This window comes from Salvelinus namaycush, unplaced genomic scaffold, assembly GCF_016432855.1.
Source record: "Salvelinus namaycush isolate Seneca unplaced genomic scaffold, SaNama_1.0 Scaffold13, whole genome shotgun sequence".
Lineage (NCBI taxonomy): Eukaryota > Metazoa > Chordata > Actinopteri > Salmoniformes > Salmonidae > Salvelinus > Salvelinus namaycush.
Window position 1 is genome coordinate 780,991 of NW_024058008.1, and position 14,072 is coordinate 795,062.

Sequence of the window (14,072 nt, forward strand, 5' to 3'; positions counted from 1 at the left end):
TACATCCACAAGCTGTGTGACATGCACCTTCAGGCTGACAACTACACAGGTAATACTACATCCACAAGCTGTGTCATGCACCTCCAGGCTGAGAACTACACAGGTAATACTACATCTAGAAGCTGTGTGACATGCACCTTCAGGCTGACAACTACACAGGTAATACTACATCCACAAGCTGTGTGACATGCACCTTCAGGCTGACAACTACACAGGTAATACTACATCCACAAGCTGTGTCATGCACCTTCAGGCTGACAACTACACAGGTAATACTAGATCTACAAGCTGTGTAACATGCACCTCCAGGCTGACAACTACACAGGTAATACTACATCCACAAGCTGTGTGACATGCACCTCCAGGCTGACAACTACACAGGTAATACTACATCCACAAGCTGTGTGACATGCACCTTCAGGCTGACAACTACACAGGTAATACTACATCCACAAGCTGTGTGACATGCACCTCCAGGCTGACAACTACACAGGTAATACTACATCCACAAGCTGTGTGGCATGCACCTCCAGGCTGAGAACTACACAGGTAATACTACATCCACAAGCTGTGTGACATGCACCTCCAGGCTGACAACTACACAGGTAATACTACATCCACAAGCTGTGTAACATGCACCTCCAGGCTGACAACTACACAGGTAATACTACATCCACAAGCTGTGTGGCATGCACCTTCAGGCTGACAACTACACAGGTAATACTACATCCACAAGCTGTGTGACATGCACCTCCAGGCTGACAACTACACAGGTAATACTACATCTAGAAGCTGTGTGACATGCACCTTCAGGCTGAGAACTACACAGGTAATACTACATCCACAAGCTGTGTGACATGCACCTCCAGGCTGAGAACTACACAGGTAATACTACATCCACAAGCTGTGTGACATGCACCTCCAGGCTGACAACTACACAGGTAATACTACATCTAGAAGCTGTGTGACATGCACCTTCAGGCTGACAACTACACAGGTAATACTACATCTAGAAGCTGTGTGACATGCACCTTCAGGCTGACAACTACACAGGTAATACTAGATCCACAAGCTGTGTGGCATGCACCTTCAGGCTGACAACTACACAGGTAATACTACATCCACAAGCTGTGTGGCATGCACCTCCAGGCTGACAACTACACAGGTAATACTAGATCCACAAGCTGTGTGGCATGCACCTTCAGGCTGACAACTACACAGGTAATACTACATCTAGAAGCTGTGTGACATGCACCTCCAGGCTGACAACTACACAGGTAATACTACATCTAGAAGCTGTGTGACATGCACCTTCAGGCTGACAACTACACAGGTAATACTACATCTAGAAGCTGTGTGACATGCACCTTCAGGCTGACAACTACACAGGTAATACTACATCCACAAGCTGTGTGGCATGCACCTTCAGGCTGACAACTACACAGGTAATACTACATCCACAAGCTGTGTGGCATGCACCTTCAGGCTGACAACTACACAGGTATGATACTACATCCACAAGCTCACACACAAACCTGATGATACTATGATACTCACACACAAACCTATTCACTCACAAAGGGAAAGAGTGTACAGTACTAGCTATGGTCGCTAAGCTTCCTGTAATTTACCAAAGTTACCGTAATCTTCAGTATTTTTTGGTAATTAACAGAAAATCTATGTCAATCTATCAAAAATGTGGGGGATTTATACTTGAATACATTTTTTAAAAGTTATTCATATATACACTGAACAAAAATATAAACGCAACATGTAACGTGTAACAGGTCCCGTGTTTCATGAGCTGAAATAAAAGATCCCAGAAATGTGCACAGATTTGTTTATGTCCCTGTTTGTGAGCATTTCTCCTTTTCCAAGATAATCCATCCGCCTGACAGTTGTGGCATATCAAGAAGCTGATTAAACAGCATGATTATTACACAGGTGCACCTTGTGCTGGGGGGGACAATAAAAGGCCACTCTAAAATGTGCAGTTTTGTCAAACAACACAATGCCACAGACGTCTCAAGTTGAGGGAACTTGCAATTGGGATGCTGACTGCAGGAATTGTCCACCAGAGATGTTGCCAGATAATTGTATGTTTATTTCTCTACCATAAACCGCCTCCAATGTTGTTTGAGAGAATTTGACAGTACGTCCAACCGGCCTCACAACCGAAACATTGACAACAAATACTATGTTGACATAGTGAAATTTAAAAAAGTTTGTAAAAATATATTTATACTTTATAATGGATATTTCAAGCTGAAACCCAAATATTAAACGCCAATGGCATTCACTAAGTTGATGGTTTGTATTTAGGATACTGTTTTACAGCTTTGCTATTTTATTCTTTATTTTAAAATCGTCTTATTTCATACATTTTACGTTTGATAAGGCCAAACAAAGGGACAGAGATAATTACAGACACCAGTGATAATCTGAAGTACCCCAAAAAGAGCCACTAGATGTCTTGTGATAGATTACATAAAATCCTTTAAAGATACCAAAATTCTGGTAGTTTACTGGTAAACTTAAAAAGTTTACAGTAATATACCTTCCCTTTGCAACATAAGTACTAGCTAATATCTCTGAAATAGCATGCACTTTTAACATTGCTATGCTTGTAAATAAGAATGTGTTCTTAACTGACTTGCCTAGTTAAATAAATGTTCAATAAATAAATAAATATGACAAATTTAAATGCTTTATTCACTGTGAGTACAGTCAATATGGCTGCATATCCACACATAACTTGAAAGAATTGTTAGGTTAGATTACTTGTTGGTTATTACTGCATTGTCGGAACTAGAAGCACAAGCATTTCGCCACAGTCGCATTAACATCTGCTAACCATGTGTATGTGACAAATAAAATTTGATTTGATTTGAAAGGGAATGTCTAGTAACTCTATTTCTATAGTTCTGCAGAGGCTGTTTTCACTCTGCTGCTTGGAGCTGTTGTTTCCAATGAAGTACTGTATAAACTATATGTAGTATGTAACTCTCCATTTACCCTGCTGTTGTACTGGGAGCCACTGCACTGAGGGAGTTCCTGCACTACCCGGCTATATGTTGTTCCTAGTGACGTATATAAACGATATGTTTGTCTATCTGTTACTCTACAGAGGCTGCGTTCACCCTGCTGTTGTACTGGGAGCTACTGCATTGGGAAGAGAGGCCTCTAAGGGAGTTCTTACACTACCCAGCCCAGAGCGAGTGGCATCGCAAAGAAGGCCTCAGTCGCAAGGTCATCCACTACTTCAACAAGGGAAAGGTAAGTGGAACATATACTGGAAAACGTCGCAAGTTCATCCACTACTCCAACAAGGGCATTGTAGGTGGGAGAACACAATGGAAATCAACTGTCATCAATCGTTTTCTCATAATCTAGGGTGTTCACCCATAAAATGATGAATTTATTCAAGGTTTATACAAATATGTCCATTCAATCGAGAATTATGTCAGGAAAAACAATAGTCCAACCCCCATGTCTCTATCATATAGCGTTCAAATGTTACAAAATATTTACTCTGAGAATGTAGCATGTTTAGAGGGAATGGAACGTCATCAACATGCGGGCGCTGCTCATTAGAACTCTGTGACGCTGCTCCGCAGCAGAACGGCGCTAACTTCAGACGTCAACTGACAAGCTAACGAGTGGCTGCAGGTTCGTGAGTGAAAACATGGGCTTTTTCTAAATGAATTCCACTGAATACAAAAATAAATAGGGACTAAATATATATGTATTTACAAAGCTAAGTATAGCTTTAGCTAGTTAACAGGATAGCTAAGAGACACAATCCGCGAAGAAAATCTGTTCCTGTTTTCATTCATTTCAAGTCTTTCCCTTTAAATCGCCATAGAAACGGACCCTCTCAACGTAAATTGATCGCCAATATAGGCAATTACTTTATTAACAAATATTAACAAAGAAAGAGGAATAGTCACATGCAAACAAGCATACATACAAACTATTTGCATTGCCTTGAATCCTAAACAAACAAATAATATTCATTAATAATACACGTTTGAATTGCCTTTTTGTTTTTCATTTTAGTTAAAAGTAGTGCCATATTGTTTAAATTCATTTATAAAGTGAAAAAAGTTAGGTTTTGAATTAGACCATTTGCTTAAATACATGTTACTTACATCAACCACAGAGGAATTTAAAAGAGATACAGTCCCCCTTGAAATCGCATCAAAAACAATTGCATATTCTTTCCGGGTTATTGGAATTTTAAACTTATCAAGAAATTCCCCATATGAGAGTAGATATCCATCCTCATTCAGTAACTGACCAACCAAAATAATTTTATTCTCAAACCAGTTTAAAAAAAAGACTTATTTTTAAATCGTATATCTTTGTTGTTCCATAGAAAGTATCTGTGAGGGGAGAAATTGTGTTTATACGCTAACATCCAAGCTAAAATTGCCTGCTTATGGAATTTGGCCAACTTTACTGGGATTTTATCAAAAATTACATAGAAGCAAAAAATTCTAAACCACCAACAGAGTCAAATAAATACGTAGGGAAGACATTCCAAATACTGTTCTGGTTCTTAATATACTTCAGAATCCTATTTATTTAAAAAGTATTATTTAGAGTATTGAAATCTAAAACCTCAAGACATCCTTATTCTTGGGTATTAGTGAGAATATCTTTCCGTAGATAGTGAGGCTTGTTCCTCCAAATAAAATTATAAAGAATCTAAGTCCTTCACAATTTTGGGGGGGATAATTCAAGTGATAACGAGACATAATCCGATCTGGATAACCCTTCAGATTTGGACAATAAAACCCAACCATATACGAGATATCTCTCAGCAACCAGAGGTTCAATTTCTTCTGTGTTTTCTCAATAATGGGGTTGAAGTTTAATTCACTCCTTTGTTTTTCATCCTTGCATATAACAACAACAATTCCAAGATAAGTCACCTTATCTTTAATTGGGATACCGTATACTTCCTGTAAAACACAGTCCTTCAGTGGAAATAAGACTGATTTATTGGTATTAATTGTCAAACCTGAAACGAAGGAAAAGTCTTCAATACAGGAAACTGCTTTAGAAACCTCATTCCTGTGTCTTAAAAATATGGTGGTATCATCAGCCAGTTGATATAGATTAAATTCATTGCCAAGTGCTGAAACACCTTGAAAATTCCCTTTCTTGATATGAAAGAGCCATCATTTGAGTAACCAATCAAAATAAAAATGGACTAATTGGGCAGCCCTGCCTAATGCCACGGCCAATATCAAATCTTTGGGATGTCCCGTGAGCTAATTTCACAGAGCTAGTACAACCACTATATCTAGTTTGGACTGCTTTCAAAAAGTATTCACCAAACCCCCAAAAACGTATTGCTTTGAACATCATGTTCTACAGTGTCAAAAGCTTTATACAAATCAACAAACATAAGAAAACTATCATCAAGGATGAGGTCATTATAGTCAATCATATCTAAGATCAACCTGATGTTATTACTAATGTGTCGACCATGCATAAAACCAGATTGTTCTTCATCAATTATATGACGCAAGCCTTGTTTCTACCTCTTAGCAAATACAAGGGCATATCATTTCCCATCATTATTCAACAGGCTAATGGGTCTCTAGTTGTCTATATAAAGAGGATCCTTATTAGGTTTGGGAATCAAAGTAATTACACCTTGCTTTAAGGAAGCCGGTAACTCCCCTTTCCTTATTGATTCTTTAAACATAGCAAGAATGAAATGAATCAGTTTATCATTGAATGCTTTATAAAACTCGCTTATTAAACCACCATTTCCAGGGGACCTATTGTCCTTAAGGCTTTTAATACAGTCTTTTATCTCAATTTCAGATAACTCATCATCACAAAAATCCCTGAAATCAATATCTATCTACTTAGCAATGTGTGCTACATTGTCTATGAAAAGATCCACATTGGAAGTTGGCTGGGCTGATGTATACAGGAAGTTGGCTGGGCTGGTGTATATAGATTCTGATAAAACTGGGCAACATGCTGAGAGATGTCTTTTGGATTTTCATTGGGAGTATTATTAATCATTAATTGACATATGGAAGTATTTTCGCCTGCCCTTTTTTCTAAATTAAAGAAATATTTTGTATTTTTCTCTCCCTCTTCCATCCATTTTCGTCTTGATCTTACAAACGCTCCACGGGCCTTTTCCTCGTAGATTCAGTCTAACTGCATTTGTAATGATGATAGCTCCAGTAATTCCTGATTAGTTCGTTCAGTTTTTTTAGTATAATCCATTATTCCCTTTATGATATCATATTCTTTCTCTCTCTTGGCACAATACATTTCTTTCCCCATTGAAATAGCCAAAAGCCTTATATCAAATTTCATTAGCTCCCAGTAACTTCCAAACTTATTCATAACACAGGCACAATTCCAGTATTTATCAATAATTCCTGCTACTTCCTTCTTAAATACTTAATTCTCTAGTAAAGTCTTATTCATTTTCCAGTAACCTTTATTAACTTTTTTTTGTTGACAAACCATGCATATTTATCTTTATTGTGATCCCTTTGTAGTCTGTTAAAATCAATGGTTCAATCAAGACTGTATCAACCTTGTCAGCCATATCTTCAGATATCAGCCAGAAATCAATACGGGATTGTATAGATAAATCTTTGGTACTCCATGTAAACATAATCTTATCTGGGTTCTTATGTCTCCAAATATCTAGAACACCTAATCTTAGACATATATTCCTTATCTCACAAACAGAATTGCTTTCCTTAGGAGGCCATCTATCTAGAGTATCATGTAAAACTGTATTAAAATATCCACCCCATATTACTTTGGCCAATGGAAATGTAGACATAATTTGACTTAGTTTCCTCTCAATGTCTCTAAATAAAATACAGTTACTTGACCTGTTATTGGAAGCATAAGTATTTACAACAATGAATTGAATGTGGTTGACATCTACCAATAGTATAATCCATCTCCCTGTATTACCTGCTTCATGACTCAATATATGACCCTTAAAGTTGCCTTTTGAAATAGCGACACCTGCTGACCGATTAGTACCAAATATCATTCCCCTATTGACACTTCCAAAACGCAGTATCTGTGGAACAGGCATGAGTTTCTTGAATGAAATAAAAGCCGGCGCTTAGACAGCCAAGGATTTGGATGTGAAAATGACAAAGGTATCAAGTTGCTTTTGATTGGTCCAGCCAACGGAAACACCTCCAAATGGTACCGCCTCACAACACCAAATAAGGAAGAGAGATACAACCAAGATTTACGCAGTCTTAACTACCAACGAATAAACGCCCTTATTTCATCAACACTGTCAAGAACAAGTATATTAAAACCTGTCTAGGACTGGGGTTCCGCTAGGGCGCCAAATTCAATCAACAGAAATTCAAATTACTCAAACATACAAGTATTAGAACACCATTTTAAAGATAAAATTCTCGTTAATCCAACCACAGTGTCCGATTTCAAAAAAGCTTTTCGTCAAAAGCAGAACATATCATTATGTTAGGTCAGCAACTAGTCACAGAAAGCATACAGCGATTTTCCAACCAAAGAGAGGAGTCACAAAAAGCAGAAATAGAGATAAAATGAATCACTAACCTTTGATATTCTTCATCAGATGACACTCCCGGGACAACATGTTACACAATACATGTATGTTTTGTTCGACCAAGTTCATATTTATATCCAAACACCTCAGTTTACATTTGGCTTTGCCTCCAAAACATCCCGTGAATTTGCACAGAGCCACATCAATTTACAGAAATACTCATAATAAACATTGATAAAAGATACAAGTGTTATTCACAGATTTAAAGATATACTTCTCCTTAATGCAACCGCTGTGTCAGATTTTTTAAAAACTTTACGGAAAAAGCAAACCATGCAATAATCTGAGTACGGCGCTCAGAGACCAACACAACCCAAAAAGATATCCGCCATGTTGGAGTCAACATAAGTCAGAAATAGCATTATAAATATTCACTTACCTTTGATGATCTTCATCAGAATGCACTCCCAGGAATCCCAGGTCCACAATAAATGTTTGATTTGTTCCATAAAGTCCATCATTTATGTCCAAATAACTCCTTTTGGTTCGCGCGTTCAGTACACAATCTAAACTCACGACGCGCGGGCAGGTCCAGTCAAAAGTTCAGACGAAAAGTAATATTACAGTTCGTAGAAAGATGTCAAATGAAGTATAGAATCAATCTTTAGAATGTATTTAACATAAATGTATTTCACATAAATCTTCAATAATGTTCCAACCGGAGAATTCCTTTGTCTTCAGAAATGCAATGGAAAGCAGGTCGCTCTCACGTGAGCACGCATGGTCAGCTCGTGGCTCTCTGGGAGAGACCTTACTCAATCCCCTCCCATTCGCCCCCACTTCACAGTAGAAGCATCAAACAAGGTTCTAAAGACTGTTGACATCTAGTGGAAGCATTAGGAAGTGCAAAATGACCCCATAGACACTGTCTATTCGATAGGCCAAGATAGGCCTATCGATAGGCCAGATTTCCCACTTCCTGGTTGGATTTTTCTCAGGTTTTCACCTGCCATATGAGTTATGTTATACTCACAGACATCATTCAAACAGTTTTGGAAACTTCAGAGTGTTTTCCATCCAAATCCACTAATAATATGCATATATTAGCAACTGGGACTGAGTAGCAGGCAGTTTACTCTGGGCACGCTTTACATCCAAACGTGAAAATGCTGCCCCCTAGCCATAAGAAGTTATTAAGGTTATAATATTGTAGAGAACAATCTAATGATTCGTACTATGTAATTTATAATGACGTAGGGAAACTACGTTTTAACATTACTTTCATAGCACCCTTTTGAATCACCCCAACAGCTTGTGAAATCACAATTATTATATATTTTTACCTTTTATTTAACTAGGCAAGTCAGTTAAAGAACAAATTCTTATTTACAATGACTGCCTACACCAGCCAGACCCGGACGAAGCTGGTCCAATTGTGCGCTGCCCTATGGGACTCCACAATCACAGCCGGTTGTGATACAGCCTGGATTTGAACCAGGGTGTCTGTATTGACACCCTCTTGCATTGAGATGCAGTGCCTTAGACTGCTGCGCCACTCGGAAGTACCACAACGATGACAAAAGGTTTACCTACTAATTATTTGCCTCCTTTTGAAATGTCATCGTGTTTTCCGAGCCACTATAATGTAATTTTGATGACATCCTAATCAGCGTCAATTGAGAAAGCATTGAGTAGAACGCAACAGTGCTTAAAGAGAATCTTCAGAACGATATTGTGAAGCAACGTACAACCCATGAATAGCAGTATTGGTCCCTATTGAAAACCAACAAACGACTGATCGGTTTTCACCCTGTGATTTGTTTATTTTGCTCTGTGTGTTTCTCCAGAGCTGGGAATACGGAGTACCATTGTGCAGAGAGCTGGCGTTCCAGTATGAGACATTATACGACTACCAAAGCCTCAGCTGGATAAGGGTGAGTAGATGTTGTAGTCGCTGCAGATTGTGGAGTTTTAGGCTGGGTTTCTGTATAAGCACTTTGTGACATCTGCTGATGTAAAAAAAGGGCTTTATAAATACATTTGATTGATTGATTGATTGAGAAAGGTCGCAACCTAACTTGAGTTACCAAGCTTTTCACCTAAGTACACAACATTGGTGTGAATGGGAGAATTGCACAACATGTTTATTTGTAGGACATAATGATTGTGTTTTTGTCAGAAAATGGAAGCTGCTTACTATGACAGCATCATGGAGCAGCAGCGTCTAGAGCCAGAGTTCTTCAGGGTGGGATTCTACGGACGCAAGTTCCCCTTCTTCCTCAGAGTGAGTCAATACAACTGTATGGGGCACATCCCAAATGACAACCTATTCCGTACCCTAGATAGTGCACTATTTCTGACCAGAGCTACATAAGGAATAAGGTGTCATTTGAGACACAATCAATGTCCTTATACTTTTGAATATTCTGAATATTCTGGTTCTATGTTGTGCCACTAGAACAAGGAGTTTGTCTGCCGCGGTCATGACTACGAACGGCTTGAAGCCTTCCAGCAAAGGATGCTGGGAGAATTCCCACAAGCCATTGCCATGCAACACCCTAATCAACCAGACGAGGCCATCTTACAGTGTGATGCCCAGTGTATCCTTCTGAAATAGAGAGAACAGTTCCCATTCTCACTTTGTGTGTGTGTGTGTGTGTGTGTGTGTGTGTGTGTGTGTGTGTGTGTGTGTGTGTGTGTGTGTGTGTGTGTGTGTGTGTGTGTGTGTGTGTGTGTGTGTGTGTGTGTGTGTGTGTGTGTGTGTGTGTGTGTGTGTGTGTGTGTGTGTGCGCGCACTGAGGAACACCTTCCTAATATTGAGTTGTACCCCCCTTTTTGTCCTCAGAACAGCCTCAATTCGTCGGGGCAGGAACTCTACAAGGTGTTGAAAGCGTTCCCCAGGGATGCTGGCCCATGTTGACTACAATGATTCCCACAGTTGTGTCAAGTTGGCTGGATGTCCTTTGGGTGGTGGACCCTTCTTGATACACACGGGGAAACTGTTATGAAGCGTGAAAAACCCAGCGACGTTGCAGTTCTTGACACAAACCGTTGCGCCTGGCACCTACTACAATACCCCGTTCAAAGCCATTTGCCTTGCCCATTACCCTCAGAATGGCACACATACACAATCCATGTCTCAATTGTCTCAAGGCTTAAAAATCCTTCTTTAACCCGTCTCCTCCCCTTCATCTACACTGATTTGAAGTGGATTTAGCAAGTGACATCAATAAGGAATCATAGCTTTCACCTGGATTCACCTGGTCAGTCTATGTCATGGAAAGAACAGGTGTTCTTAATGTTTTGTCCACTCGGTGTATATGTATGTGTGTGTGGATGAGGGATTGCATCATACTTGCTCTCCAAATGGAAAACACACTCCCCACCCAGGCATCTTTTCCTTGACGCGGTACCTCTCAGACCTGCAGATCTATGCGGTGACGCCGGTACCGGAAAATGTCAAAATTCTCCAAATGGACCGCGTTCCAGACCGCATCAAGAGCTTCTACCGTGTCAACAACGTGCGCCGCTTTCGATACGACCGGCCCTTCCACAAAGGATCAAAAGACAGAGAGAACGAGTTCAAGAGCTTGTGGATCGAGAGGACTACGCTGATCCTCACACATCCTCTTCTTGGTATCTCCCGCTGGTTTGAGGTGGAGAAGAGAGAGCTGGTGAGTGACACTACATACCCGTGACAGTAATACTCCTCTGTAGCTCAGTTGGTAGTGTATGGTGCTTGGTGGTAGAGTATGGTGGGTTCGATTCCCTGGAACACCCATGTGTAAAATGCATGTCGTTTTGGATTAAAGTGTCTGTGAAATGGCTTATATTATTATTAGACCTGTGTTGGTGCCTTGGTACTGCAGATGGGAAAACGTGTTACATCTGTCTGTGATGAGGATGTAATGTAACACGCATGAGATCATCAGCTGTTCCGGGACGACGCTCTCTGTAGCCGATGTGAGCAAGACCTTAAAACAGGTCAACGTTCACAAAGCCGCGGGGCCAGATGGATTACCAGGATGTGTACTCAAAGCATGCACGGACCAACTGTCAAATGTCTTCACTGACATTTTCAACCTCTCTCTGTCCGAGTCTGTAATACCCACATGTTTCAAGCAGACAACCATAGTCCCTGTGCCCAAGAATGCGAAGGTAACCTGCCTAAATGATGACTGCCCCGTAGCACTCACGTCAGTAGCCATGAAGTGTTTTGAAAGGTTGTTCATGGCTCACGTCAACACAGTCATCCTAGAAACCCTAGTCCCACTCCAATTGGCATATCGTCCCAACAGATCCACAGATGATGCAATCTCAATCACACTCCACACTGCCCTTTCCCACCTGGACAAATGGAACAGCTATGTGAGAATGCTGTTCATTGACTACAGCTCAGCGTTCAACGTGTGGTGCCAGGACAACAACCTCTCCCTCAATGTGAGAAAGACAAAGGAGATGATCGTGGACTACAGGAAAAGGAGGGCCGAACAGGCCGCCATTAAGATCGACGAGGCTGTAGTGGAAGGGGTCCACATCACCAACACACTTTCATGGTCCAAACACACCAAGACTGTCGTGAAGAGGGCACGACAACACCTTTTCCCACTCAGGAGGCTGAAAAGATTTGGCATGGGTCCTCAAATCCTCAAAAAGTTCTAAAGCTGCACCATCGAGAGCATCCTGACTGGTTACATCACTGGCTGGTATGCCAACTCCTCGGCCTCCGACCGCAAGGCACTACAGAGGGTAGTGCGTACGGCCCAGTACATCACTGGGGCCAAGCGTCCTGCCATCCAGGATCTATATACTAGGCTTTAAAAATGGTCAAAGACTCCAGTCATCGAAGTCATAGACTGTTCTCTCTGCTACCCACGGCAAGCGGTACCGGAACACCAAGTCCAGGTCGAAAGGGCTCCTTAACAGCTTGATTTTAATTTTACTACTTAGTTTATTTAGTAAATATTTTCTTAACTTGACCTTGAGCTGCATTGTTGGTTAAGGGCTTGTAAGTAACGATTTCTGTTGTTTTCGGCGCATGTTACAAATAAAATTGGATTTGATAACATGCAAGTTACTTGCATTGTGTTGTCCAGGTGGAAGTCAGTCCTTGGAGAATGCCTTCTTCTTCCTCTTCCTCCTCCTCAGGTCCTGTTACAGTACTTCTGTTGTGTGTGTTGTCTAGGTGGAGGTGAGTCCTCTGGAGAATGCCACCTACGTGGTGGAGAATAAGAACCATGAGCTGCGGACCCTGATCAGCCAGTACCAACACAAGCAGCTCCATGGCAACATCAACCTGCTGTCCATGTGTCTCAACGGGGTCGTTGACGCTGCCGTCAACGGGGGCATCGCCAGATACCAGGAGGTAGGTGCCACCATAGAACCAGGGGAGAGTCCTCAGAAGAGTGAATTTCATTAAAATAGTAAAATATTTCAAAATGTTACCTTTTTAGATAAAACTTTACTAAATATATTCACGTCACCAAATAATTTATTAAAACACATTGTTTGGCAATGAAGGTCTACAGTAGCCTCAACATCACTCTGTAGGGTAGCACCATGGTGTAGCCGGAGGACAGCTAGCTTCCGTCCTCCTCTGGTTACATTGACTTCAATACAAAACCTAGGAGGCTCATGGTTCTCACCCCCTTCTATAGACTTACACAGTAATTATGACAACATCCAGAGAACGTCTTCCGACCTAACAGAGCTCTTGCAGCATGAACTGACATGTTGTCCTCCCAATCAAAGGATCAGAGAATTAATCTAGTACTGAAAGCATAAGCTACAGCTAGCTAGCACCGCAGTGCATAAAATATGGTGAGTAGTTCACTCAAAGAGCGAGAAAGAGAGTAGTTGATCAGTTTTGAACAAATTTATTTCTTCCAAAATTAAGGAGGAGAGAGAGAGACCTATATTTGGTTGTATTTTTTAACTTTCCCTTTCACTTAGCTAGCAAATGCAGCTACCTAGTTCAGCCTACCCAGCACAAACTGGGTGGGATGTTATGTTAGATAGCTGGCTATGGCTATCCAACACTGGAACTCTTCCAAGTCAAGGTAAGCTTTTGGTTGTATTAATTTATTGCCAGTGGGGCCCGTCGGTGTAACTTCTTAACTGCTTGCTGCTGACTGTACACTGTACTGCATGATTGTAGCGGTTTTACTAATGTATTAGTTCTAGAAGCTATGTTCACTATGATGTTAATATGATGATAACGATGTAGGCTGTGTGTAGCAGTTAGCGGTTATGATTTGAAGGTTTGGCTTGGAAAGGTTTATTCGTCTGGTCACAGACCGCTGCTGTGTTGTGCACTGAAGTCCACAAGCAAAGGGAAAAGGTGCGAGGACATTGTGTAGATGTGAGAAGGAATACAACGAACAAGGGATCATGTTTTTTTAATGTGGTTTCTATGAAAGTGAACTGTGTGTGCGTGTGACCAGGGGTGTATTAATTTCGCCGATTCTGTTGAAAAAAAAATCTTAAACGGAAACAATTGGAATGAAACCGGGATAAACATAACTGA

At 40.7% G+C, this 14,072-nt stretch overlaps 1 protein-coding gene across 1 annotated transcript in view; it reads left to right on the plus strand.

Moving 5' to 3' along the window:
* LOC120036313 (dedicator of cytokinesis protein 3-like) overlaps nucleotides 1-14,072 on the plus strand; it is a 296,634-nt gene that overhangs the window by 251,943 nt on the left and 30,619 nt on the right. The window contains exons 37-42 of the mRNA XM_038982785.1: nucleotides 3,128-3,276; nucleotides 9,394-9,480; nucleotides 9,726-9,830; nucleotides 10,005-10,146; nucleotides 10,967-11,220; nucleotides 12,732-12,911. Of these exons, the coding sequence (XP_038838713.1) occupies nucleotides 3,128-3,276; nucleotides 9,394-9,480; nucleotides 9,726-9,830; nucleotides 10,005-10,146; nucleotides 10,967-11,220; nucleotides 12,732-12,911 (917 nt within the window). The remainder of the gene's footprint in view (nucleotides 1-3,127; nucleotides 3,277-9,393; nucleotides 9,481-9,725; nucleotides 9,831-10,004; nucleotides 10,147-10,966; nucleotides 11,221-12,731; nucleotides 12,912-14,072) is intronic.